The 25953-nt window shown below is 37.2% G+C and overlaps 1 protein-coding gene across 15 annotated transcripts in view; it reads right to left on the bottom strand.

Moving 5' to 3' along the window:
* SDCCAG8 (serologically defined colon cancer antigen 8) overlaps nt 1-25953 on the bottom strand; it is a 246367-nt gene that overhangs the window by 207364 nt on the left and 13050 nt on the right. For all 15 annotated transcript variants that reach the window (XR_641442.4, XR_004181992.1, XM_009196385.4 and 12 more), the window contains exons 3-6: nt 25337-25419; nt 21657-21770; nt 11157-11282; nt 3891-4019 (exon numbers count right to left, since the gene is read on the bottom strand). Coding sequence is in view for 13 of the 15 variants with exons in the window: in XM_009196385.4 (XP_009194649.2) it covers nt 3891-4019; nt 11157-11282; nt 21657-21770; nt 25337-25419 (452 nt within the window). In the remaining 2 variants the exon portion in view is untranslated. The remainder of the gene's footprint in view (nt 1-3890; nt 4020-11156; nt 11283-21656; nt 21771-25336; nt 25420-25953) is intronic.

Raw genomic sequence — 25953 nt, 5'->3', positions numbered from 1 at the left:
TACTCAAGTTGAACACAGACATATCCTGAGACCAAAAATTCCACTCCAACATACATATGCAGCCTAAATTTGTGTAATACACACCAGTAGATGAAAGAATGTTCATAGCGACACTGCTCACAATAGCTGCAAACCGGAAACAACACAAATGTTCCCTGACAGTGGATGGATAAAGTCATATGTTCATATAGCAGACCCACTAAGAAAATGAACAAAGTTCAGCCAATGCGACAACATGGATGAATCTAACAAATATAATGGTGGACAGAAGAAGCCAGATACAAAAGAATACATACTCTACAATTCCACTTACATAACATTGAAAAAAGAGAACTTAAAATGTTTAAGGATGCATACTTGGGTATTTTTGAGAAAATTCAGGATGGTGATTAGCTTTAAAGGCACGAAGGAGCAGTAACCAGCAGGAAGCATAAAGTGGTGATAATTACATAGGTGTTCATTTACAGATAAATCATTGAGCTGTAAATTTTTGTTTTGTGTACTTTACTGAATGTTATGTTAAATTGTGTCATTAGAAAATATAAAGGAGGAGGGTATAATCAACCAATGTCCACGTTATACAGAGCGGCTACAAGGTTTACAGCAATGAGAACTGATAGCTGGAAGAAGAGCAGTTGGGGTGGACTATAGGGGGCGAAACTCAACTGAAGCATACTGAAACAAGAATGGGAGGGAAAGAAGTGGAGACATAAACATAGACAACTGCTTGGAAACATTTTGGTATGAAAAGGAGAACAAAGATGAAAGGTGATAGTTGGAAGTGAATGTAGGGTCAGGAGAATATATTTTGGGTTTGTTTGCTTTATGGGAGCTATTAAAGAACGTACTCTGCTAAGAATAAACCATTGGCTGGGCGTGGTGGCTCAAACCTGCAATCCCAGCAGTTTGCAAGGCTGAGGACGGTGGATCACTTGAGGCCGGGAGTTTGAGACTAGATTGGGCAGCATGGCGAAACCCCATCTCTACCAAAAATACAAAAATTAGCCAGGTGTGGTAGCGCATGACTGTAGTCTCAGCTACTCGGGTGGCTGAGGCAGGAGAATTGCTTGAACCCAGGAGACGGAGGTTGCAGTGAGCTGAGATTGCACCACTGCACTCCACCTGGATGACAGAGCTAGACCCCATCTCAAAAAACTAAATTAAATAAAAAGAATAAACCACTGAGAGGGAAAAGATACAAGAGAAAGAAAAGTGCAAGGATGAAACCCTTGAAAAAAGTGAAAAACATCTGTGACGTAGAGCACACAAATGCAGAAATTGACCTTTGTCACAAACAGAGAAAATAGATGAGTCTCCAACAATCATAAACACAGTGCTAGGGGGAGGCATAAAAGAGAAAGGAATTCTAATGCAGAAAAGGGAAGAGAGAAGGCACAGGAAAGCAGAATGTGGGAGGGCATTTCAACTACACCCTGAAGGCTGGAAACATTTCAATAGGTAGAGAGTAAGAAGGGAACATTTTGGGGAGGGAGGGCTGCATAAACCAAAGCCAGTTCTTCAAAGAGAAATGAAAGTGGATTATAAATTTATGAAGTAGCAACTGGAGAGTGGTCTGCATGCCTACAGATAAGATTTGTAACAGGTGAAGAGTGAGGCTGGGCACAGTGGCTCACGCCTGTAATCCCAGCACTTTGGGAGGTCGAGGTGGGTGGATTACGAGGTCAGGAGTTCAAGACCAGCCTGGCCAACATATTGAAACCCTGTCTCTTTCCTAAAAATACAAAAATTAGCCGGGCATGGTGGAGCACGCCTGTAGTCCCAGCTACTTTGGAGGCTAAGGCAGAAGAATTGCTTGAACCCGGGAGGCGGAGGTTGTGGTGAGCTGAGATGGCACCACTGCACTCCAGCCTGGGTGACAGAGCAAGACTCCATCTCAAAAAGAAACAAAAAACAAAAGACAGGAGAAGAGTGTGAAACTAGTCTCGAACGTTAGTTTGACAGAAATTGTGGATGACTTGAGACATTGGTCTTTATCCTATGGGCATTAAATAGCTACTGTAAATTACTCAGGAAGGAAAAAAAGATATAATTTACTTAGTCTTTCCAATTTTCTTTTTTGAAGAAGGGTACTCTTTCCCAAGTAGAATGAAGCTTGGATTAGGGACTAAGACAGGGGAGGGCGACTGGACAGAAAGAACCTTTAGAAAACTAGTAACATCTGTGGATGATAACGAGAACCTGAACTATGATTCACTGTATCTTCCCCTGGAACATTCCATTTACAGTGTTAATCTCACACTTTCATCATTGTTGATCAACTCTGACATGTCACATTTAATGCAAAGAAAACTTCAGGTTACCAAAAGAAGAATAAAGTTCTGTTAAATACATCAAAGGATTGAAAAGTATTATTTGGTCTTAAAATAGAATTGTTTTTGACACTTTGGGAAATTAGGACATTCAAAAGCAGCTGTGTGTACAGGGGAATTTACAAAGTCACAGTATGCCTAGGAAAGATACACACTCGGAAACATTCTGAGAAGACCGTAAGCTTTCATCTATGGCTGATCCCTAGGCTCAGAGCAAGCCTGGTTAAATGGGAAAAGAATGTCCCAGCACAGAGCCAATCTGAAAACACTGGGAGAGGTGGGCTGTTCTCTCTCTCTCTCCCCACCTCGCCTCCACCTTTGGAGGGGAGTGGGGGGTATTTGTTTTCAGCTCTGGGAATTCAAGGAAATCTCTGTCAAACATTAGCTGAACATGAGCTAACAGAACGCAGACTTCAATAATCACACATGACATGGAATAGTCTTCGCAAAAATAGTTTCAAAAAGTCTCAACACAAAAGGACTACTACAGCCTTCAATAGTAAAATAAGACAGCAAATCCTAGGAAAGAAGGAGTTAAAGATTTCCAGAGTAATCACATGATAGTGAAATGCTCAATTTTCAACAACAAAATAACGAGGAATACAAGGAAACAGGAAAACATGCTCACTCAAAGGAATGGAATAAGCTGACAGAAACTATGCTTGAGAAACCACAGACATCAGACTTACTGGGAAAGACTTTTAAATGACTGTCTTAAATACACTCAAAAAGCCAAGAGACAAACATGGACAAACAACTAAAGAAAATCAGGAAAACACATTATAAAAAGAAACCAAACAGAAATTGTGGAGCTAAGAAGTATAACAACTGAAACAAAAAATCTACTAAAGGTGTTAAAGAGCAAATTTGAGTAGGCAGAAAAAAGAATCGGTGAACTTTAAGAAATGACAATTAAAATGATCAAGTCTGAGGAGCAGAAGGAAAAAAGAATGAAGAATAACCATTTGATCCAATAAGTCTATTTCTGGGTATATCCTTAAAATAACTGAAACAGGGTCTCAAACAGATACTTGTATGCCAATGTTCACAGCAGAAATATTGATAACAGTCAAAAGAAACAACCCCAATGTCAGTCAATAGATGAATGGATAAAGTTTGGAAATATACATACAATGGAATATTATTCAGTCTTGAAAAGAAATTTTGACACATGCTACAACAAAAAGAACCTTGAAAATATTATGCTAAGGGAAATAAGCCAGACACAAAAAGACAAGTATTGTTTAATTCCACTTATATCAGATATCTGAAATAGGCAAATTTATAAAGACAGAAAGTTGAATAGAGGTTTCCAGGGGTTGGCAGGGAGGGGAATGGAGATATTATTTAATAGGTACAGAGTTTTTGTTTGAGATGATCAAAAACTTCTGAAAACGGATAATGTTAAGATTAACATTATGAACGTAGTTATTACAGATAAACTGTACACTTAAAACGTTATAATAGTAAATTTTGTTATATATATTTTACCAGAATAAAAAAAAGTACAAAAGAGAAAAAGAAAAAAGATGTATAAGAGAAAAGCACCCAAATACTCACCAGTTCTAGCTGCTCACCAGCAGATGCAGCTTTGCCAATATCTGCATTGTCATGGGAAAATGGTCTTTTGGCAGTTTCACCCACCCCAGAATCTTCACCTGTTGTAATCCAAGAATTCTGCATGTTTCCCTAAAACAAAATGTGCCAGTAATTGCAACTGAATTCAACTTTAAATAAACATGCATACTTTACCAATAGAATACCGATTCTTTTTTTTTTTAAATAAAATTTTATTAGAAATCTTGATCTTAAATTTAGACATTGAGAATTAAATTCCAGGAGAGTCAATCTTTCTCAAACCATAAATAAGAAATAGAGTGGTTCCACTGTTTAACTTAACATTTCTTTTTCATAATCTATATGGCCAAAAATTTTAAATCAAAAGACATGACATTTAGAAACAAAAAACATAGATTTAAGACCCTACGCTGCTGATCACTAGTTAACTGATGTTGGAAAATCACCAAACTCTCTACTTTAGCTTAGTTTTTTCAGCCTAATGTGCATCATAGGGTTAACATCAAGATCCAATAAGGTACTATGTCTAGAAACCTTTTAGAGTCATTAATTTAGAGTCATTCATTTATTCTTTGGATTATATGTGCAAAATTGAGGAAAAGGCATAAGCACAAAACTTCATGTGACTAAAATCCAGGAATCTCTGAATATTTTTAACCTCTGTAGGAAAATGTTGTAAGATCTATAACACTGCATTTCAATCTGTTTCCAGGCATTAAGAGCAACTATTTATTTGCCTCATAACCCAAATTCATGCTCCCCAATAAAAACTGAGTATCTAACATTAGGGTATAAAATGCCAGCTGAAAGAGTATTCACAACCATAGGCCTAATTCGATAATTTGATAAGATTACTCACTGTCAGACATAGAAAAGATCTTAGAAATCAACCAAGCCAAACTCTCACTTAATAGACATGGAAGAGAGATAGCAAAATGATTGCGATTGCTAGTACTGGGCTAAGCAGCCATGTTTCACACACATGGTTTTATCATTCTACTCTGCCTTCCTCTTCCTCCTGCCAGTAGTCTCCTCTCTTCCTGAGAAAATGAAAACTGACTGATTTTGCTACCATAGGGTAAACCAAACTAGCATCTGGAATTAGGACAGATGATTATGGATGGAGTATATGAAATCATGAGGAACAGAAGTTGCTGCGTTCTGTTCTGGATTCCTACTATGAACAAAGGCATTCAAGTCTCCAAAATTAGGGTGACCAGCCACATCCTTTGATTTCTGGAGCCCTCTAGGAACTCTGGCACAATCAAAGCTAATACATTACATTGAATTCACATATGGTTCAAATATGTACCTTTCTCTGTCCAAATATAAACCATTCAAGAAAGAAAAAGATCTTTTGCATCCAACAGCAGCTGGTAGAATTTGTTTCCTCTCTAAATATAGTTTCGTTTTTGAAATAAAACCAAGAGATTAACAAACAAATTATGACATTGGTACAGAGAAAGCGAAATGCAGTGTCTTAGATTTGATGCTGAAGTGGGACATTGGCTTTCTTCTTGGAAGTGTGACTCTTCGTTGTATATGGTTGTGAATACCGATTCTTATCTATGATGAAAAGAAAAAGCATATGCTTCTACACTACAGGATCTCCATGGTGATAAGAGTATCTTTTTGTATGCTATTAAGATGACTGGTGGCTGGAGTCCATGATTAGAAGATTAGAACTTGTAGCCCCACTCTCCCACCTCAAGCGGGGAAAGAACTGGAAATTGACTTAATCATCAACAGCCAATGATTTAACCAATCATGCCTATGTAATAAAACCTCCATAAAAATCTTATATGATGAAGTTCAGAGAATTTCTGCATTGGTGAATGCATCCACATGCCAAGAGGGTGGTGTACCCAAACTCCACAGACAGAAGCTCTTCTACCTGGGACCAGCCTGGACCTATGCCTCTTCAATTGGCTGTTCATTTATATCCTTTATATAATAATAAACCAGTAATAGCAAGTAGAGTGTTTCCCTGAATTTTGCGAGCCATTATGGCAAATTATCACAAATTATTGTAGGAACCCCCAATTTACAAACAAATCAGACAGAATTGTGGATAACCAACAGACCTACTATTTGCAGTTGGTATCTAAAGTAGCAGGTAGTCATGTGGGACTGAGCCCTTTACCTGTGGGTCTGATACTAACTGTGTAGTGAGTGTCAGAATTGAATTGAATCACTGGACACCTAGTTGGTATCGACAGAGAAATGGAGAACGGCCAGGTGTAGGAGACAACAGTCCCAAACATTTGGTGTCAAAAGCATTATAAGAAAAAGGAACAGTTTTTTCCCTTTAATGTCCTATATTATTCTGATCTTCTGCCTTTCTGAAAGATAAATATTTATCTTTAGTAAAAAGAAACAGTGCATGTGCAGTGATAAACAGAGTTGACATGCAGCCTGCATGCCAGGGATTCAGAAAGGAAGAAGAGTAGGCGCTGTGACGAACCACAGAAAGGTGTACTATCCCAAGGAAGCAGCCGCTACTCAATTCCAGTCAATCTTCGCCATGTGGGAGTGAAAATTCATATTACCAGATATCTGGTCCTTCATGTGAAACATTATTAAATACTGGCTCAAAATTTATCAAACAAACCAAACATGCCTGAGTTGAATTTAGTGTACCCATTGTTAGTTGCAACCTCTGTCACCCTCTCAACATTCAATGTAGTAAGCAGCCCAACGATCTGGGGAATTTATGTGCACAAGAAGGATTAAAATACTTATATTAATTTAATCCAACAAATAATTATTGAACACTTGCTAAGGGCCAAAGGATATGGTAGTAGTCACAAGAGAGGACAGGTCCCCAAACACTGAACTATACTGCAGTGTCACATCATGCTAGAATGTGGTAAACTACATTCACCTAAAGTAGTACTCTGAATTCTATTTCATATTCTTCTGGAAGTTCAGTTTAGTGCAAACATTTGTGTAACACCTACGGTGTTCAGACACTGTGCTAAGAGCTTGGAGGACAAAAATGAGCAACATCAATCTTAGCTCCAAGGAGTTTACAGTTTAATAAGGGAGACACACAGCTAGGCAGGTCCTTTCGATATAATAATGTGAGTGCTAGGCTAAAGGTGTGCACAGGGGCCTCTGCCAAAACACAGGAGGGATACTAAGGGCACCCAGAAATCCAAGGAAGGTTTTCTAGAAAAAAATTGACACTGGTGTGATACGTTGAAGGATGAGTTAGGGTAAGCTAGATGGAAAGGGCATTCTAAGAAGAAAGAACCTCGTGACAAATGTCACAGGGGTATGGAATAGCATGGTGCCTGCAGGGGGGTCTTAGACAATTCAACATTACTAGAGGTCAAAATATAAGGTGATGAATGTCAGAAGATGAAGCTAAAGAATCAAGTAAGGGACTTGAGAGTATACCACACCATGGAATGAGTCTGCACTTGATTCTCCAGGTAGGGCCAAATCCCCTAAGATATTATTGCATTTAAAGTTGTTTTTGAGATCAGTGGAGGGTGGTACTAATGTTCTACGGAGAAACTGGAGGAAGCATGGAGACCACAGATTGCTGACTTACGATATAAAATATTATCATTCTTTGGAAAGAAGTGCTAGTCTAATGGATATTTTGTTCTTTCACAGATAGCTTTAAAAAACTTGAATGCTACTTAACCAAAGATTTTGTTTTTAAATCTAAGTACGTTAAATCCCTGAAGATCATTCAAGACCTTTGATTTCTTAACTGGACGGGGTTGGGGGTGGTGGTAAGAGAGGGGATGAAAACAAACATGAAAAAAAATTGGCCCAGAAATTTTCTCCTTAAAAAAAAAATCCTAGATCTTTAAAGGAGGACACATGACAAAATGTCGAATAAATAACTTGTTTTTGTATTATTGTGATTTTGTGAACTCTAGAGAAAAGCTTTCCATGAGGAAATATTTTATGAGAAGGAAAAGAGACGAAAAATCAGGACAGCAATGAAATATACTTTGAATGGCTTGCTTCTTTAACTTCTAGGTCAAAAACTAGACCAAAAGTTGAAAGTCTTACAGGCTACCATCCAGGTCCAGGGCTACAAGCAGGAGGCAATAAAAAGGAGGTTCTTCTCTTTTCTGCCAGGGAAAACTTCTATCCTCTGCAAACAAAGATGGTTTGGTTCACTGTCGACGAGCTCTTCCTAATTTACGCAGAAAAGCCGTATAATTTAAGGTTCTACTGGGTGTATTTAGAGATTCAGACAGTCCTGGGTTTGAGTCCCTGCTTTGCCATTATCTAGCTCTGTGACATTAGGCCAATTACTTAGGTTACTTAACAGTTGTGTACCTTAATTTACTCCTCTGAAAACAGAGATAATAACACCCGCCTTGTGTGGCTATCACAAATCTGAAGTAATATAATGTAAATAAAGTGTTTGATGCAGTGCCTGGCACATTATAACCACGCAGTCATCAATAAACGTTAGTTATTACTGTATGTGATCGTTAATACTGACTGTCAACTTAATTGGATTGAAGGATGCAAAGGATAGATCCTGGGTATGTCTGTGAGGGTGCTGCCAAAGGAGATTAACATTTGAGTCAGTGGGCTGGGGAAGGCAGACCCACCCTTAATCTGGGTGAGCACCATCTAATCAGTTGCCAGCAAATATAAAGCAGGCAGAAAAACGTGAAAAGGCTAGACTGGCTTCGCCTCCCAGCCTACATCTTTCTCCCGTGCTGGATGCTTCCTGTCCTTGTACATCAGACTCCAGGTTCTTCAGCTTTGAGACTCGGATTGGCTTCCTTGCTCCTCAGCTTGCAGACGGCCTATTGTGGGACCTTGTGATTGCGTGAGTTAATACTACTTAGTAAACTCCCCTTTATACATATTTATCCTATTAGTTCTGTCCTTTGAGAGAACCCTGACTAATACACCATAAAAATGCTTCAATTATCTTTTTTAAAAGGCATTATGAAACACTGAAAATCTACGTGGAAATCAGCAAATTTCAATACAGCAAGGGAAGATTTAGCATCAATATTTTAATTGACTCATTACAAAAACCCCATCCCCCCAAAAGAAGGTATTTCTTGACTTTTTTTATATTTAAGATATCCTAAACACTTTTATTCATGTTATAACTTCTGCCACAGCACAATGCACGTGTTGCTGAAATGTCTTGTTTTTTGTTCATCTTGTTTTTATTGAGGCAAGGTCTCACTCACTGTTGCCCAGGCTGGAGTGCAGTGGCGTGATCAGGGCTCACTGCAGCCTTGACCTCCTGGGATCCTTTGACCTCAGTCTCCAAAGTAGCTAGGACCACAGGTGTGCACCAGCAGGCTCGGCAATTTTTTTTTATTTTTTTTATTTTTAGAGAGATGGAGTCTCACTATGTTGCCCAGGCTGGTCTGGAACTCTTGGGCTCAAGTGATCCATCCACTCACATGATCATCCTTCCAAACTGCTGAAATTGCATGCATAAGACGCTGTATCTGGCCTTGAAATGTTTCAATTCACTTACACAGGTAAAATGTGGGGGTAACAATTCAACAACAACAAATAACAGGAGACTAACATTAAAATAGATATCAAGGTCATCTGGCATATCTGCAGTAATCATTTCAATATCTGCATTACATTTAGCTCACATGAATGTTTAAAAAAACAACAAAACCTCTCTAAAACCTTATCCTTCCTATGATTCTGACTGTAGTTCTGTTTAGCACGTTTTCTTTGCTCATGCAGCAAGGCATGCGTGCTCTTACCATCATTTCCTTCCCCTTTTGCATTACTCATTTCTCTTGCCCTCTGATTCACTCGTCTGCCTAATTTCCTTTCTCACTTCACTTCCCTTTCTTCCACTTCTTGGCCGTTATATAAATACTGAAGACTATGAATAATTGAATCACTGCTTGCTAAGTGACTACATATTTGGAAGAAAAGCAAATGAATATTTTTAAAATAAGCTACTTCTAAGTATTTTATATATGGTGATATCTTCTTCAAATTGACATTAAAATAACAAGCAACTAAGATGGAATTTTTACCATTAATAATTATATAAATCTTCAGGAAAAAGTTATATAGTGAGGAGAAGAGAATTGATCACAAACTTAAATGCAATTGCAGAAAATTAAACTGAAATACTAATTAGCCCACTTCATTTATCAGAGTTAATACACTCCTATACTTCTCAATAGCAGACTCTAACATATACAACTCCAGGATTAAAAACAAGCTATCAATTCAGGTTAAAAAAAAAAAAAAGACTTCAAAAACGAAAATTAGAGGATATCTCAGTCAAACATCAAGACTTTCATGTTTTCTTAACAGCTGATTTACTAATGACGACAAAGTCAAAACCACCAAAGTAAACTGCAAAGTGAAGCTGGAATAGGCAAGCATGAAAACTTCCGCATGGAAAGTTGCATTTGTCTCAAAAAGCAGAAGAAGCTGTGACTATATCTTACAGAAAAACAGTTTTAAAACGTTTAAGACAAAAGTACTCTGATAAGTCATAAGAAAGTGGTTTAGGCACTATTTAAAAGTCACCACAATAATTCTCTGTCACAGAATTATAGGGATAATCTGACCCAAGGTTCTTCAAACTCTGGGCCACTGACATTAGAATCACTTAGGCAACTTGATAAAAGTTTAGATTCCCAGGGGCCAACCAGACCAAGTGAATCAGACTCACAGGGCCTGGAGTCCAGGAATTTGCATTGAAAACTCCTGGTATATGTTAATCTTCTCAAAACAACAATAAAGAAATAAAGGACATACGGGATTAAGCTATGTAAAGCCTTCTAAAATTACTTGCTAAGCACCAGCCTTCTTAGGGACAATGGGAAGACTAACATTTTGATTCTTGGACCCTAAGGCCAATGTTCTTTCTGCTATATCATGCTGCTAACTAGACTTCTCAGATTTCAGATATCAAGGACAATTTAGAGAAATCCGGCAGAAATCTAAGCTAAGGTTCTGAATGGTTTCTAGACTCCGCAAAGTCCTTCCTGTATAACACATTTCCTGCTTTCAGACCTGCTCTTTCCATATGGTAACGCAGAAATGGTACACTCAGGAAACCATAGCAAATGTTACGAGATCATTTCACCTGAGAATTCATTCTACCACAGTGAAATCTGGTATTTGAGGTCTCAAACAAATACTAACATAGTACTTTGGCCACACTTCAAGGAGAAAAACTAAGCAGCTAAGAAGGCGGGGAGAGAGGGCAGAAGGGAATATTCACACTAAATAAAATGTATGATTTAAAAGAATGCTCACAGATGCATCCAGAAGTGTTTGTTCCCTTAGTGTCTCCTCCTGTCTTTGAGATTTCAGCTCTTGCTGGAGGCTTTCATTTTCAAGCACAATTGCTTGTATTTTATTTTTCAATCCAGAGAGTTCCTCCTATAATAAGCAACATCAAATACATTAAGCATTATTAAGCAGTGTTTTTATTTGTTGATTAGAGGACCCAGCATGATATAAAGCATGGAAGACTTATGTTCTCCTTTTCCTGAAATATAATTATATTTAGACAAACAAGGCAACCTAAACATTAGCTAGATACCAAAGAGAAGGCTAAGGTATATAGTAATGGGCCTGCTGGTGGCATATCACAAAAGTGTGTCGTTTCTGACAATTTCCTTTTCTCCAAGGAATCAAGGCTCAAAGAAAAGCCTTAATTAAAAGAGTTATCCAAGAGAGTTTAAAGAAGTAGACTCTGAAAAATGAGTTAAGACATACTATGACTAATGATCAAATACCATCAACTTGTTAAAAACTGATGGAAGATTAAATAGAGGGAGGCTCTGAGACAGAAAGGCATAGACAGGCGTGATGATTACCTATGAAATGGTAGCCAGATAGGAGAGAATTATAGTAAAACATTTCATGGAGAATTCTGAAAGAGTATTTCCTTGGCCTCACAGGATGTAATGTAAAGAATTAACAAATGAATAACAATTAAAATTACAGGATGTAACATAAGAAATTACAGGTCAACAATAATTAGAATAGCTATTGAGTGGACCTCAGTCGCTGGAAAAACAATTCAATAACATCAATATATCAATCATATAATACTTAACCTAATATTCATTACTAGTGTAATCACAAGCTATTGTACAACATGTGAAAATTCCCCTCAATTATTATTATTTTTAAACCCAAAGCTATACTAAAAGCTGAAATTAAAAAAATATTGTGGACTTTCATTTTTCAGTCTGGAATGTAATGAGCTTGGAACAGCTCACTCCCATCTTCACAACAGGAAAAACGTTGAACAAACTGGAAATCAACAACTCTTCTTAGATTCATCAGATAATTGAGTCACAGGGAAAACTGCTGCCCCAAAATTGAAGAGACGAGTGGTCGCTGAGACACAGAATTTACAGGAGGAAATCAGAAACCTCTGGAGGAGGTAGAAAATCTAAACTGTAATTGATGACTTGCTGGAAGCTCAGTGTCAACAAGTTTGAGAGTTAAAAATTCCAGGCTGGGCGCAGTGGCTTATGGCTATAATCCCAGCACTTTTGGAGGCCAAGGTGGGCGGATTACAAGGTCAGGGGTTCAAGACCAGCCTGGCCAATATGGTGAAACCCCATCTCTACTAAAAATACAAAAACTAGCCGGGTGTGGTAGCGCACGCCTGTGGTCCCAGCCACTCGGAGGCTGAGGCAGGAGAATGGCTTGATCCTGGGAGGTCGAGGTTTCAGCGAGTCGAGATCACGCCACTGCCCTCCAGCCTGGGTGACAGAGCGGGACTCTGTCTCAAAATAAATAAATAAATAAATTCCAGGAAGACCCAGTCATAGGAGGACTGCCCTGCTTCCCCAGTTTTATCTCCAGGACAGTGCCAGATTTTCACAGTAAAAACTAGAGAAAAATCCCCTTATGCAACCTAAAGAAAGAAGAAAAGCAGCCAGTTTGAAATATGCTCAGCACGTTGTGTTCCTTGTCACAGGCCTGACTCGAGGGAAACGACTTTACCGGAGCCGAACTGACTGGGGGGCTGCCGTCACCTAACTGGCCTAAATAAAGAAATCCAGCTCCAGCCCCCTCTTGCATTCAGTGTGGGAGAAGGGGCCTCCAGCTTCCTCTAGCCTTCCCGTCTACCTTAAAGGGCAGGGGAGACTGAGAAGCACTTGTGAATGTCACAGCCCAAGGCAAAGGCTTATTAAAAGACTCAGATCTAGTCATAGGCCTATTGAACGCTTCCCTCTACTCCCACATCTAACGACCACATCACTAGGGCTTCTGTATACTAACAGAGAAATTCAACAGAAAGAACTGCATATCTCAGACTATATTTAGGAAGAATTCACTAGGGTAATGAAGAGACAACAGAAGAGACAAGACCAGGACATGGAAGGAAATTTCAGCCTCTGACATGTATAGTGACAGCAAACACAGCCTAGCTTCTAGCTAGATAAACATAAAAGCTCATGCTAAAGGCCTACTTATCTCAGTTCCTTTTACCAAATATGTCATGTCCAGCATTCATCAAACAATGACAAGACATGCTAAAAGATTGAAACACAGTTTGAAAGGATTTAACAAGCATCAGAAACAGTCTCAGATAAAGCAGAGATGTTAAAATTATCAGACCAGGAATTTAAAATAATTATAATTAAGGCCAGGCATGGTGGCTCACGCCTGTAATCCCAAGCACTTTAGGAGGCCAAGGTGGGAGGATCACCTGACCAAGGTGTTCGAGACCAGCCTGACCATCATAGTGAAACCCCACCTCTACTAACAATGCAAAAAAAATTTGCCAGGGGTGGTGGTGCATGCATGTAATCTCAGCTACTTGGGAGGCTGAGGCAGGAGAATCGCTTGAACCCAGGAGGCAGAGGTTGCAGTGAGCCGAGATCACGCCACTGCACTTGAGCCTGGGTGACAGAGTACGACTCTGTCTCTAAATAAATAAATAAATAAATAAAATAATTATGGTTACTATGCTAAGGTCTCTAATAGAGAAAATAGACTATATGCAAGAACAGCAGAGTAATATAAGTGGAGAGATGGAAACTCTATGAAAAAGATGAAAAGAAAATGCTCAAAATAAAAAAACCTATTAACAGACATGAAGAACGCCTTTGAAAGGCTCATCAGTAGATTGGACGTAGCTGAGGAATGTATTAGTAAACTTTAAGGATTGTGAATAAGAATTTCCAAAAACGAAATGCAATAAGGAAAAAAACTGAAGACAGAAAAATTATACGAGAACTACAGTACAATTACAAATGGTGTAATAAATACATACATACAACACGAACACAAAAAAGGAAAGAAAGGAAAAGAAGAAATATTTCAGTCAATTATGACTGAAAAATTTCCTGAATTAATGACAGGCACCAAACCACAGATCTAGGAAGCTCACAGAACACCAAGCAGGATAAATACCACCACAAAATACACTGAAGAATATCATATTCATACTGCAGAAAATCAAAGACAAAGAGAAAAATCTTAAAATAAGCCAAAGTAAACAAACAAACAAACAAAACCCCAAAATCAGGCTGGGCGCGGTGGTTCATGCCTGTATTCCCAGCATACAGGGAATGTATGCCTTGGGAGGCCGAGGCAGGCAGATCACATGAGGGTCAGGAGTTCAAGACCAGCCTGGCCAACATGGTGAAACCCTGTCTCTACTAAAAATACAAAAATTAGCCAGGCATGGTGGTGCGCACCTGTAATCCCAGCTATTCAGGAGGCTGAGGCATGAGAATTGCTTGAACTCAGGAGGCCGAGATTGCAGCGAGCCAAGACCTCGCCACTATACTCCAGCCTGTGTGACAGAGCGAGACTCAGTCTCAAATAATAATAATAATAAAACAAAAATCAAACAAACAAAAAAAACAAAAACCTTACCTATAAAGAAGGAAGGATAAGAATTACCTGGGAATACTTTTCAGAAGCCATGCAAACAGGAAGAGAATAAAATGAATCTAATATTTAAAGTGTTTAAAAAAAAAAAAAACCCACCAACCTAGAATTCTGGATTCAGCAAGATTAACCTTCAAAAGAGAAAGAAAAATATTTTCTTAGACCAACAAGAATTGATGGAATTTATTGCTAGCATATATGCCTCGCAAGAAATATTAAAAAAGTTCTTCAGAAAGGAGAAAAGATGATAAGGTGAGAAACTACCATCTACATAAAGAAAAAAAGAGTATTAAAGAAGGAGTAAGTGGATAGAAAATATTTTCTTATTAATTTATTTGACGGATGACACTTTGTGTTCAACATCATAATTGCAATAGTGTTTGTAGTAATTGTAGTTTATGGATAACTGAAATTAATGACAGAAATATTATAAAGGATGAGAGAGGGCTTGGGAATTCTATCATAAGGAATTTGTACTATTCAAGAAGTGGCACAGGGTTACTTGAAAGTAAAGTTAGTTATAAATATTTACTGCAAACTCTAAGGCAACCAGTAAAGAAAAAAAAAGACGAAGAAGTACAATTGATCAACTGATATGTTAAGACAGGAGAAAAATGCAATCATACAAAAATTAGCTGGTTGTGGTGGCTCACGCCTGTAGTCCTAGCTACTAGGAAGGCTGAGGCACAAGAATTGACTGAACCCAGGAGGCAGAGGTTGCAGTGGGCCAAGATGGTGTCACTGCACTGCAGTCTGGGCAACTGAGAGAGACTCTGTCTCCAAATATAAAAAATAATATGCAATCATATAAAATGCTCAATCAAAGTTACAGAAGGGACAGGTGCAGTGGCTCACACCTGGTAAGTGCAGCACTTTGGAAGGCTGAGGTGGGAAGATTACTTGAGGCCAGGAGTTTGACACCAGCGTGGGCAACATAGTGAGACTCCATCTCTGCAAAAAACATAAAAATTAGCCAGCCATAGTGGCGCAAGTCTGTAGTCCAAGCTACTCGGCAGGGAAGAGGTGAGAGGACTGCTTGAGCCCAAGAGTTCTAGGCTGTAGTGAGCTTTGATTACATCACTGCCTAGGTAACAGGGCAAGGCTCTATCTCTTAAAAAAAAAAAAAAAAGCCAGAGAAGACAGAAAAAGAGTGAAAATTTTTTAAAGAAACAAAAAATAAAGACAATGAAAATAATAGTAACAAATATGTTATACATTGATCCAATCATAACAATAATCTCTTTAAATATAATGGTCTGAATATACCAACTAAAAGATAGAGACTGTCAGAGTGGTTAAAAGAAGAACAACAAACTATATGTTGTCTACAAGAAGCCTATAATAGCCGGGCAAGGTGGCTCACATCTGTAATCCCATTACTTGGGAGGCTGAGGTTGGAGGATCCCTTGAGCCCAGGAGTTCAAGACCAGCCTGAGCAATATAGTGAGACCCCATCTCTAACCAAAAAAAAAAAAAAAAAAACCTCAAAACAAAAAAAGAAGCCAACTATAAATACAAAGACACAGATAGATTAAAAATAAATGAATGAAAAAAACATATCATGTTAACACTAATCAATAGAAAGTTGGAGTAGCAATATTAATTTTAGACAAAGCAGATTTCAGACCAATGAAAATGATCAGGGATACAGAGAGGTACATTACATAATGATAAAGAGGTCAATTCACCAAGAAGATGTAACAAGTCTTAATGCATATGTGCTTAATAAAAGGGTATCAAAATGTATGAGGCAAAGGAAAATAGATGAATCCACTATTACAGTTGGAAATTTCAACATCCCCTGTCAGAAATGATAAAAATCACAAAGGACACAATTGAAATGGACACCAGCATCAATCAACTGGATTTAAGTGACATTTACAGACTACTTCATTCAAGACCAGCAGTACACACGTTTTCTTCAGGCTCACACAGAACATTCACCCAGGCAGACTACAATGTAGAAACCTTCACGAATTTAAAGGAATCGGAAAGTATGCGGTCAGACAACAATGGAATTAAACCAGAAATCAGTAACAGAACGACAGCTGGGAAACTCCCCAAATACCTGACGACGACACAACACTCTTCTAAATGACACACATGAATCCAAGACGTATCAAAATCCATTTAGAAATATTTTCAACTAAGTAAAAATTAAAATACAACTGATAAAAAGCTATGTACTTATTAAAAGGATGCAGCAAAAGGAGTGCAAAAAAATTAGAAAAGAAGAAAGACTTCAAATAAATAATCTAAGCTTCTACTTTAGAAGTTGGAAAACCAACAGCAAATTAGTTCTAGAGTAAGCAGAAAAGAACATATAGTAAAAATCAGAGTGAAAAAATGAAATTAAAAATAGAAAATCACTAGAGAAAAACAACAAAATCAAAAGTTGGGTCTTTGAAAAGATGAATAAAATTGATGAGACTCTATACAAGCTAACTAAGACAAAAAAAGAGAAAATACCAATTAGATTCTATCATATACTAAGATCAGAAGTGAAAACGGGGCTATCACTACTGATCCCATGAACATTAAAAGGATAATAAAGAAATGTTTAAAAAACAGGATAACAAAGAAATACTATGAACAACTCCATGATCATGAATTTAGTCACCTAGATGAGACGCACCAATTCTTTATAAGACACAATCCATGAAAACTCACAGAGGGAAGAATAGATAATCTGAATAAACCTATATTTATCAAGAAAATTAAATCAACAATTAGCAACCTTTCAAAACAGAAAGCACCAGGTCCAGATAAGTTCACTAGTGAATTGTACCAAATATTTAAGAAAGAAATTATACCAATTATCTATAACATATTTCATAAAATTCAAGAGGAAGTATTTGCTAACTTATTTTATGAGGTCAGCATTAACCTAATACCCAAACCAAGTGAAAACAAGTGGAAAATTACAGATCGATATCTCTAATGAACGTAGATGAAAAAATCCTCAACAAAATACTGGCAAATCAAATCCAACAATGTAAAAAAGAATTCTACACCAGGATAAAGTAAGATTTATTCTAATTACACAACATTGGTTCGACATTTGAGGATCAGTTAATGTCACATCAACAATGTAGAGAAGAAAAATCATAATTTTAACCATAGATGCAGGAAAAGCATTTGACAAAATGCGGCAGCCATCTATGATAAACACAGATGGTCCCTCAGTTGCGATGGTTTGACTTATGATTTTTTTGACTTTATTATGCTGCAAAAGCAATATGCATTCAGTAGAAACCATAATTCAAGTTTCAAATTTTGATATTTTCCCAAGCTAGCAATATGCAGTATAATATTCTCTCATGATGCTGGGCAGCAGCAGTGGCAGTGAGCTGTAGCTCCCAGTTAGCCGTGCAATCACAGGCGTAAACAACCAATATTCTATAGTATATTAAATGCATTTTCAACTTACAACGAGTTTATCAGGACACAATCCCATTGTAAGTCGAGAGGCATCGATACTCTCAGTAACTAGGAATAGAGGGAAACACTCTCAACTTGATAAAGAACATCTACAAATAACCTATAGCTAACATACTTTATGGTAAGAAAGTAGTTTCCCACTAAGATCAAGAACAAGGCAAAGATGGCCCCTCTCACAACCATTCAACATCATTCCAAAAGTCTCAGCTAATGCAATAAGACAATTAAAAAAATAAAATCTGGCTGGGCACATTTGCTAAAGCCTATAATCTCAACACCTTGGGAAGCCTACGCAGGAGGACTGTTTGAGCCCAGGAGTTCAAGACCAGCCTGGGCAACATGATGAGACCTCAACTCTACAAAAAGTAATAATAATAAAACAATAGCCAAGCATGATGGTGTGCATCTGTGGTCCCAGCCACCAGGGAGGCTGGGGTAGGAGGATCACTTGAGCCCAGATGTCAAGGCTACAGTGAGCCATGATCATGCCACTGCACTCCAGCCTGTACAACAGAGCAAGACCCTATCTTAAAACAATTAATTAAGAAAAATAAATGAAAAATGTAAAAAACACAAAATCTAAACATATTGGAAAGGAGAAAATAACACTGTCTTTGTTTGCAGGTAATATGCTTGTTGATGAGGAAAATCCCAAAGAATCAACAAAAAATGCTGAAACTAATAAGTGACTTATACCAAGGTTGCAGAATACAAGGTCAATACACAAAGTCAATTGTTTTCTTCTATATTAGCAATAAATCATTGGAATTTGAAATTAAATACATAATACCATTTACACTAAAAAATAAAATAGGTAGCTGGGACAGATCCTCATGCCTGTAATCCCAGCACTTTGGGAGGCCGAGGCGGGTGGATCATGAGGTCAGGAGTTTGAGACCAACCTGGCCAACATAGTGAAACCCCATCTCTACTAAAAATACAAAAATTAGCCAGGTGTGGTGGCACATGCCTGTAGTCCCAGCTACTCAGGAGGCTGAGGCAGAAGAATTGTTTGAACCCAGGAGGCAGAGGTTGTAGTGAGCCGAGACTGCACCATTGCACTCCAGCCTGGATGACAGAGCAAGACTGTGTCTCAAAAATAAAATAAAATAGATATAAATCTCACAAAATTTGTAGAAGATCTATTTGAGGAAAACCATAACACTGATTAAAGTAATCAAAGAAGATCTAAGTAAATAGAGATATTCCATGTTCATGGATAGCAATATTCAATAGTATCAAAATGCCAGTTATTCCCAACTTGATCAATAGATCCAACACAATTCCAATCCAAATCCTATTTTGTGGATATCAACACACTGATTCTAAAGTTTACAGGGAGACAAAAAAGTCCCAGAATACTCATCACAATATTGAAGAAGAACAAAATTGGAGTCCTGATATTACCCAACTTCAAGACTTAATATAAAGCTACAGTAATCAAGATAGAGTGATACTGGCAAAAGAATTGACAAGTAAATCAATGGAACAGGAGAGCCCAGAAATAGACTCCAAAATATGGACAACTGTCCTTCAAACATGATCTAAATGTAAAATAAACAATTATAAAATACCTAGAAGAAGAAAGGAGAAAATATAGTGAACTTGGATTTGGTAATAAATTTTTAAATGCAAAGTTAAAAGTACAATCTATGAAAGAAAAAATTGGTAAGTTAAACTTCATTAAAATTAAAAATTTCTGCTCATTGAAAGACACTGTTAAGAGAAGTAAATGCCAAGTCAAAGACTGGGAGAAAATACTTGAAAAAGACATATCTGATAAAGGATTGGCATCCAAAATACAACAAGAATTGTTAAAACTCAACAATAAGAAAACGAACAACCTGATTTTAAAAATGGGTGAACGACCTGAACAGACACCTCACTCAAAGATGTGATATAGGTGGAATATAGGCACATGAAAAGATGCTCAGCATCATTTGTGATCAGGAAATTGAAACTAAAACAGCAGTGAAGTTCCACTACACATCTATTAGAACAGCTAAACTCTAAAACACTGACAACACCAAATGCTAATGAGGATATGGAGAACAATGAGAACTCTTGGACACAGGAAGGGGAATATCACACACTGGGGCCTGTTGTGGGGTGGGGGGTGAGGGGAGGGATAGCATTAGGAGATATACCTAATATAAATGACGAGTTAATGGGTGCAGCACACCAACATGGCACATGTATACATATGTAACAAACTGCACATTTTGCACATGTACCCTAGAGCATAAAGTATAATTTTAAAAATTGAAAAAAAAAAAGACCGGTTCAAGATCTCTCTCTCCCATAAAAACATTCCCAAAGACATTAGCTTTTTCTAACTTTCTTCTCTTATTATAATTATAGCTTATACCAAGAAGTAAAGGCCTATACTATATTCTCTAATGTGCTGCTTATGGTGTTAATAGGGAATAGTTCTGTCTTCTCAAGTAGATGGTAAATACATTCTGCTTTATATCTTTCAAGTTTTATCCACAACATCTTAGGGATTAATAGAGCCTTGTTAATGAAATAGTTCCTAGGATATTATTTCAGCTTTACTGGTAATCCAAGACCACCTGTATATTAATGACTGTGTCCTCCAAGAACAAACAGGAAATTACATGTTAAGATCAGAAATTCCCTGGTAAAATCAGGACAGTGAAACATCTAAAGCCTCCTTAAGTTACATACTGGCCTTGCATCATCTTAAAATGTCAACAATATAATACATAATATCATATACTATATATAAAAACATGATACAAGAGATATCAGTAATTCCTATAAAAATATTGTACAATCTAATACACTGAAACTAGAAAGAAAGAAAGAGGAAGAGAAAGAAAAGAAGTGAAACACGACATACTTTGGGGAGATGAAAAGGCTCTATTAGCATTAATGACATTAGTAAACTGCACACAGTTGAGCATATAACCCTCTAGTGTCACAAGCTATATATGATGTGTTTGGTTTCTTGATCACTACTGTCAGTACCCTATGAACCATTCTCATTCAAAGTCAAAGTAAGAGCCCTAATAGTGACAGTGGAGAAGAACTGGTCTTGCCAGTTTAGAATCCCTGATTGTTGTACCCCTGCCCCAATAGGTTGACAAGTGTGGGAGAATGATTGCTATTTGTATTCCAAAGCATTTGCCATTTGCTGGGTTACAGCAAGTGGGGTGAGAAGGAAAACTTCTGAAATATGAGACCATATTATGAAATCATTAGACATAGTAATGAACTACTGCGAAATCAAGCAATCAGAAATGGTATGGTCAAGAGCATCATTCCCAAGTCTGACAAGCTCTTGTGACACATCAGTCTGTCAATCATGTAAGAATAGCAATTGTCAATGCCTTGCTACAAACATGAAGATTTATAGTAGCAAATTTGTATACAATGCATAGTTAATATAAGCTTTATTTAGTTTTAAATTCTTAATGAGAAACTTACCTTGCAGAACTTAACTTCTGCCTCTAAATGATGAATATATTGAGACTGGTCATTAATAATAGGAACAAGGTTGTCCATAGTAGGCATATTGGTTTCCTCATGTTCTAATGACCTCTACGACAAAAATAAATAAATAAAATAAATACATACATACATACATAATTTTTAAAAAGCAAAATTAAGCATGTTTGGATTTAGCAAAGAATCAGTTGTTACCTTCTCCATACTCAATTGTGCACTGATGTGATATAAACATATAATTGATCACAATGTAGCTTACAATCTTGATATAGTTCGGATGCTTATCCTCCACAAACCTCATGTTGAAATGCAGCCCCCAGCATTGGAGGTGGGGCCTGGTGGGAGGTGTTTAGGTCATGATGAATGGATGAATACCTCGGTGCTGGTGCTATCCTCATGATAATGAATTCTTGCTCTGAGTTTTGGTGAGATCTGGTTGTTTAAAAGAATGTGACACCTCTCCTCACTTCTTGCTCTGGCTCTCACCACATGAAATGCCTGTTCCCCTTCCACCTTCCACCATGACTGAAAGTTTCCTGAGGCCCTCACCAGAATGAGATGCCAGTCCCACACTTCCCATACAGCCTGCAGAATCCTGAGGCCCTCACCAGAATGAGATGCCAGTCCCACACTTCCTGTACAGCCTGCAGAACCATGAGCTGATTAAACCTCTTTTTCAAATAAATGACCCAGCCTCAGGTATTTATTTATAGCAACACAAGAATGGACTAACACAAATACTTGCTTCTCTATCCTATAAATTCCACAAATACACAAGATTCACGGACGTGAATATCATTTTGTTTTTTAAGATGGATGGTGAAAGTGGTTATAAAAAGCACATATAGTGAATGGAAAAATGCTGGGGTAGCAGTAGTATAACTGGCTTGGAATGAACTATTTTAACAAATTGGAAAAACAACATTCCATTCAGTAATGCTGAGATACAAGGGACAACTCTCTCCAAGAAACTGCCATGGAAGAGGATTTGCTAAAACTGCAGCAGCTCCGTGACGGAGAGATTCTTTAGGAACTCTTTGATGCCAAGCCTGTGTCAATGCGATAAAATTCCATCTCAAAAAGGATACATTAGCAAAACATAGTTTTCGATTTTTGACTCTCGTATTGAAGGCAATTCACGCGTATGCTGTTCTGGAGCATAGAACCTCCAAGAGTAGAGCCCTGAAGTAGTTTTACTACTTTTTTCGTTGAGGGGTCCAATGAAGAGATTTCAAAAAAAAACACTAATGTTATTTTAGCTCTGTAGCATTCCTGGAACTTACTGCTAATGTATATCTTACCTTATCTTAAAGTGACTGTGATATAGTTTGTAAAATCATATACACATCACATGATTTTTTTTTAAAAGGATGAGGAAATCAGGAAAAGGGAAAACAAGGGTCACCCAGTTAAACAAACCCAGAGGAAAGCTTGAAATGAGACACAGTGTCTGTTTCTCAGCTGTTCTCTTTCTCAGCACAGCAGAAATTTTAAACGATAACCAAGCACCAGCTACCATGGCAGAATAAAATAAAATAGAGCTCTGCTTTTTGGTGTATTGAAGATATTTAAAAACCAAAGTAACTCTAATTAAATGAATTATCTGTCATGAGTAGAAATCAAACAATTAGAATCATCCTCCATTAATAGAAATAGGTTCAGAAGGTAAGCAAATATAAATTACTACTATGAGTATACAGCAGGAAGTCAATGTGAAAAATAAAAAGCTCAAGCTAATATTGTATGAAAAACGTTCACCTGAAATCATTTGTGTCTACTTTAAAGGGCTTTAGTTTGGATATCTACATTTTAAGACACTAAGTAATAACTTCTTTTCCATCTCAATAGTTCCTCAGTTTTACTCTCAATATATGCATGTATTTCTAATACGTTATACTGGCTATGAAAGTGCATTCTAAGGCTATAATCTTAAAAAGCTAATTATTACTATTATGGTTTATAATTATTACATGTAGGCTATATACATTTAGAGTCTAAGTTCCATTCTTTTACACAGCTCCATATAAATAGACTTGTATATTTTAAAGTGTACTCTGTACGTACTAAACTGATTCTCTTAATGAAGGTCTTCCAGCCTGCCTGGATTCAATAAGCTCCATAATATCACTTGCTCAGGCTTTAAAAAACGAATAAGCATGTCTGAGTATTCAACAGAAAAAGCAACCGCATCTAGGTAGACTTAAAAGCATTCCACCAGTGTGTGCTTAAGAGCATGCTAGAAACCAGATGTCAATAGTAATAAATTCATTAAATAATGAGATGTTTTATTAAAATTATAAAATCTATATCTATAAATATTGAATATGCATATGAAGTACATTTCTCTAAAGTTGGAATTAAGCTTAAAAGTTTGTGTCAGCCTGGAATGAAGTGTTCTTATGGGAGTGATATTCTGACATTTCAGTGGTGAAGAAAAGAAAGTAACATGTCTCCATACTTTTCAGCATATAGGCATTGTATTGAACTATAAAACACATTGAAAATGCGAGGTTGCTGCTCTGACATGTTATGTTTGTGTAACACTTCATAGGTTTCTAAAGAATTTTAAGTATGTAATCTTATCTCGTTATTCCAAAAACTCCGTGAGACAGGCACAATATCCTAGAGAGTATGTGATAGACCTTAGATAGAACTAAGCCCTTGACTATTATTTTGGCCACTTAAATCTGGTTCAGAGTTCTTTCACTCACATCTATCTCAGCCTTTAGCATATAAAATGCATTAATCAGGAATAATATACTCTGTCAAAGCAATAAAAAACAGCCTCAGAAGAAATACAGCACCACTTCTTATATATCATACAATTTTATAACCATATATTTTAACATATAGAACATTACATATTAAAATGTATTATTTTGAGGCGGGGTGCGGTGGCTCATGCCTGTAATCCCAGTACTTTAGAAGGCCGAGGCAAGTGGATTACCTGAGGTTCAGAGTTTGAGACCAGCCTAGCCAATACGGTGAAACCCCATCTCTACTAAAAATACAAAAAATTAGCCTGATGTGGTAGTGCACATCTGTAATCCCAACTACTAGGGAGGCTGAGGCAGGAGAATCACTTGAACCGGGGAGGCAGAGGTTGTAGTGAGCCAAGATCATGCCACTGTACTCCAGCCTGAGCGACAGAATGAGACTCCAACTCAAAAAAATTAATTAATTAAAAACAAAATGTATTATTTTGACATTCAAAATTTTAAAATATTACAAAGGCGGGCTACAATTATAATTAAGTAACTTCTAAAAATGATGGATAGATATGGCCCTCTAAAAAAGAAATTACTAAAATCATTAGTTTATCTTTTACATATATTCTCCTTTAACTTATATAATTTATATTAATTTATTATATATTATATATTTGTATTACATATTTTGCTAACAGTTGCAAAATAAATTCTCCAAACTATTCCCTTGCTCCCATTTTCCAAGTGAATAATAAATTAAAAATATCAAGATTCCTTCTGCCATGGAAATCTATTTTTTCAGCCAAAATCATCAGAGGGAAAAGAATTACTTTTAATGTTTTTCACTATTAGCATGTCATGCTTAAATTTTTTCTGCAACATGTACTACAAAACGACACAGTACAGTAAAACATAGGAATGCTTTGTCAAGTTGGAAAAGCTGATACTTACCAAAGGGGACATTTTTCTTCTTGATGGAGATACTTCACTTTCCTTATCTGCTTGTCGGCGCAACAAATCTTTGAGCTGATTAACTATAGAGCAAAAGCAGAGGGGTTATTAACCTTATTTGAGATCCATGGTTTCTTACCACCCATCCATCTTTCCAACTAATAAAAATTGCTGAAATATATATTATGCATCAAGAATTCTGCTATCAACTGGGGATACAAAGACCAACATCAGAAAAAAAAAAAAAAAAAAGAATTTCTACCCCTTAAGTGCTAAGAATCTAGCAATGAAGAGAGAGACACTGATATAAAATAAGTTTGTATGTAGACCTAGAGCTGTGCACTGTGCTACAAGAAGAGGAAGCACCTAATTGTGCTTGTTTTCACAGAGGAGATAACACTGCAAGGACGAACAGGAAGGAGTTCACCAAGCAAAAAAGGATAAGAAAAATTCCAATTAGAAGGCACTGCACATGTCAAAGCATAAAAGCATAGCGAGGAGGTCATTATAACTAGAATATGAGTTGTGAGATGGATGATTAACATGAGAAGTACACAAAGATGAGCCGAAAAGGCAGGTTGGAGCTATCTTAGGAAAACACTGTTGTTTTGTAACTA

Source organism: Papio anubis, chromosome 1 (assembly GCF_008728515.1).
Source record: "Papio anubis isolate 15944 chromosome 1, Panubis1.0, whole genome shotgun sequence".
NCBI lineage: Eukaryota > Metazoa > Chordata > Mammalia > Primates > Cercopithecidae > Papio > Papio anubis.
Note: the sequence above shows the minus strand (reverse complement) of the source record. Positions and strands in the feature narration are given on the sequence as shown.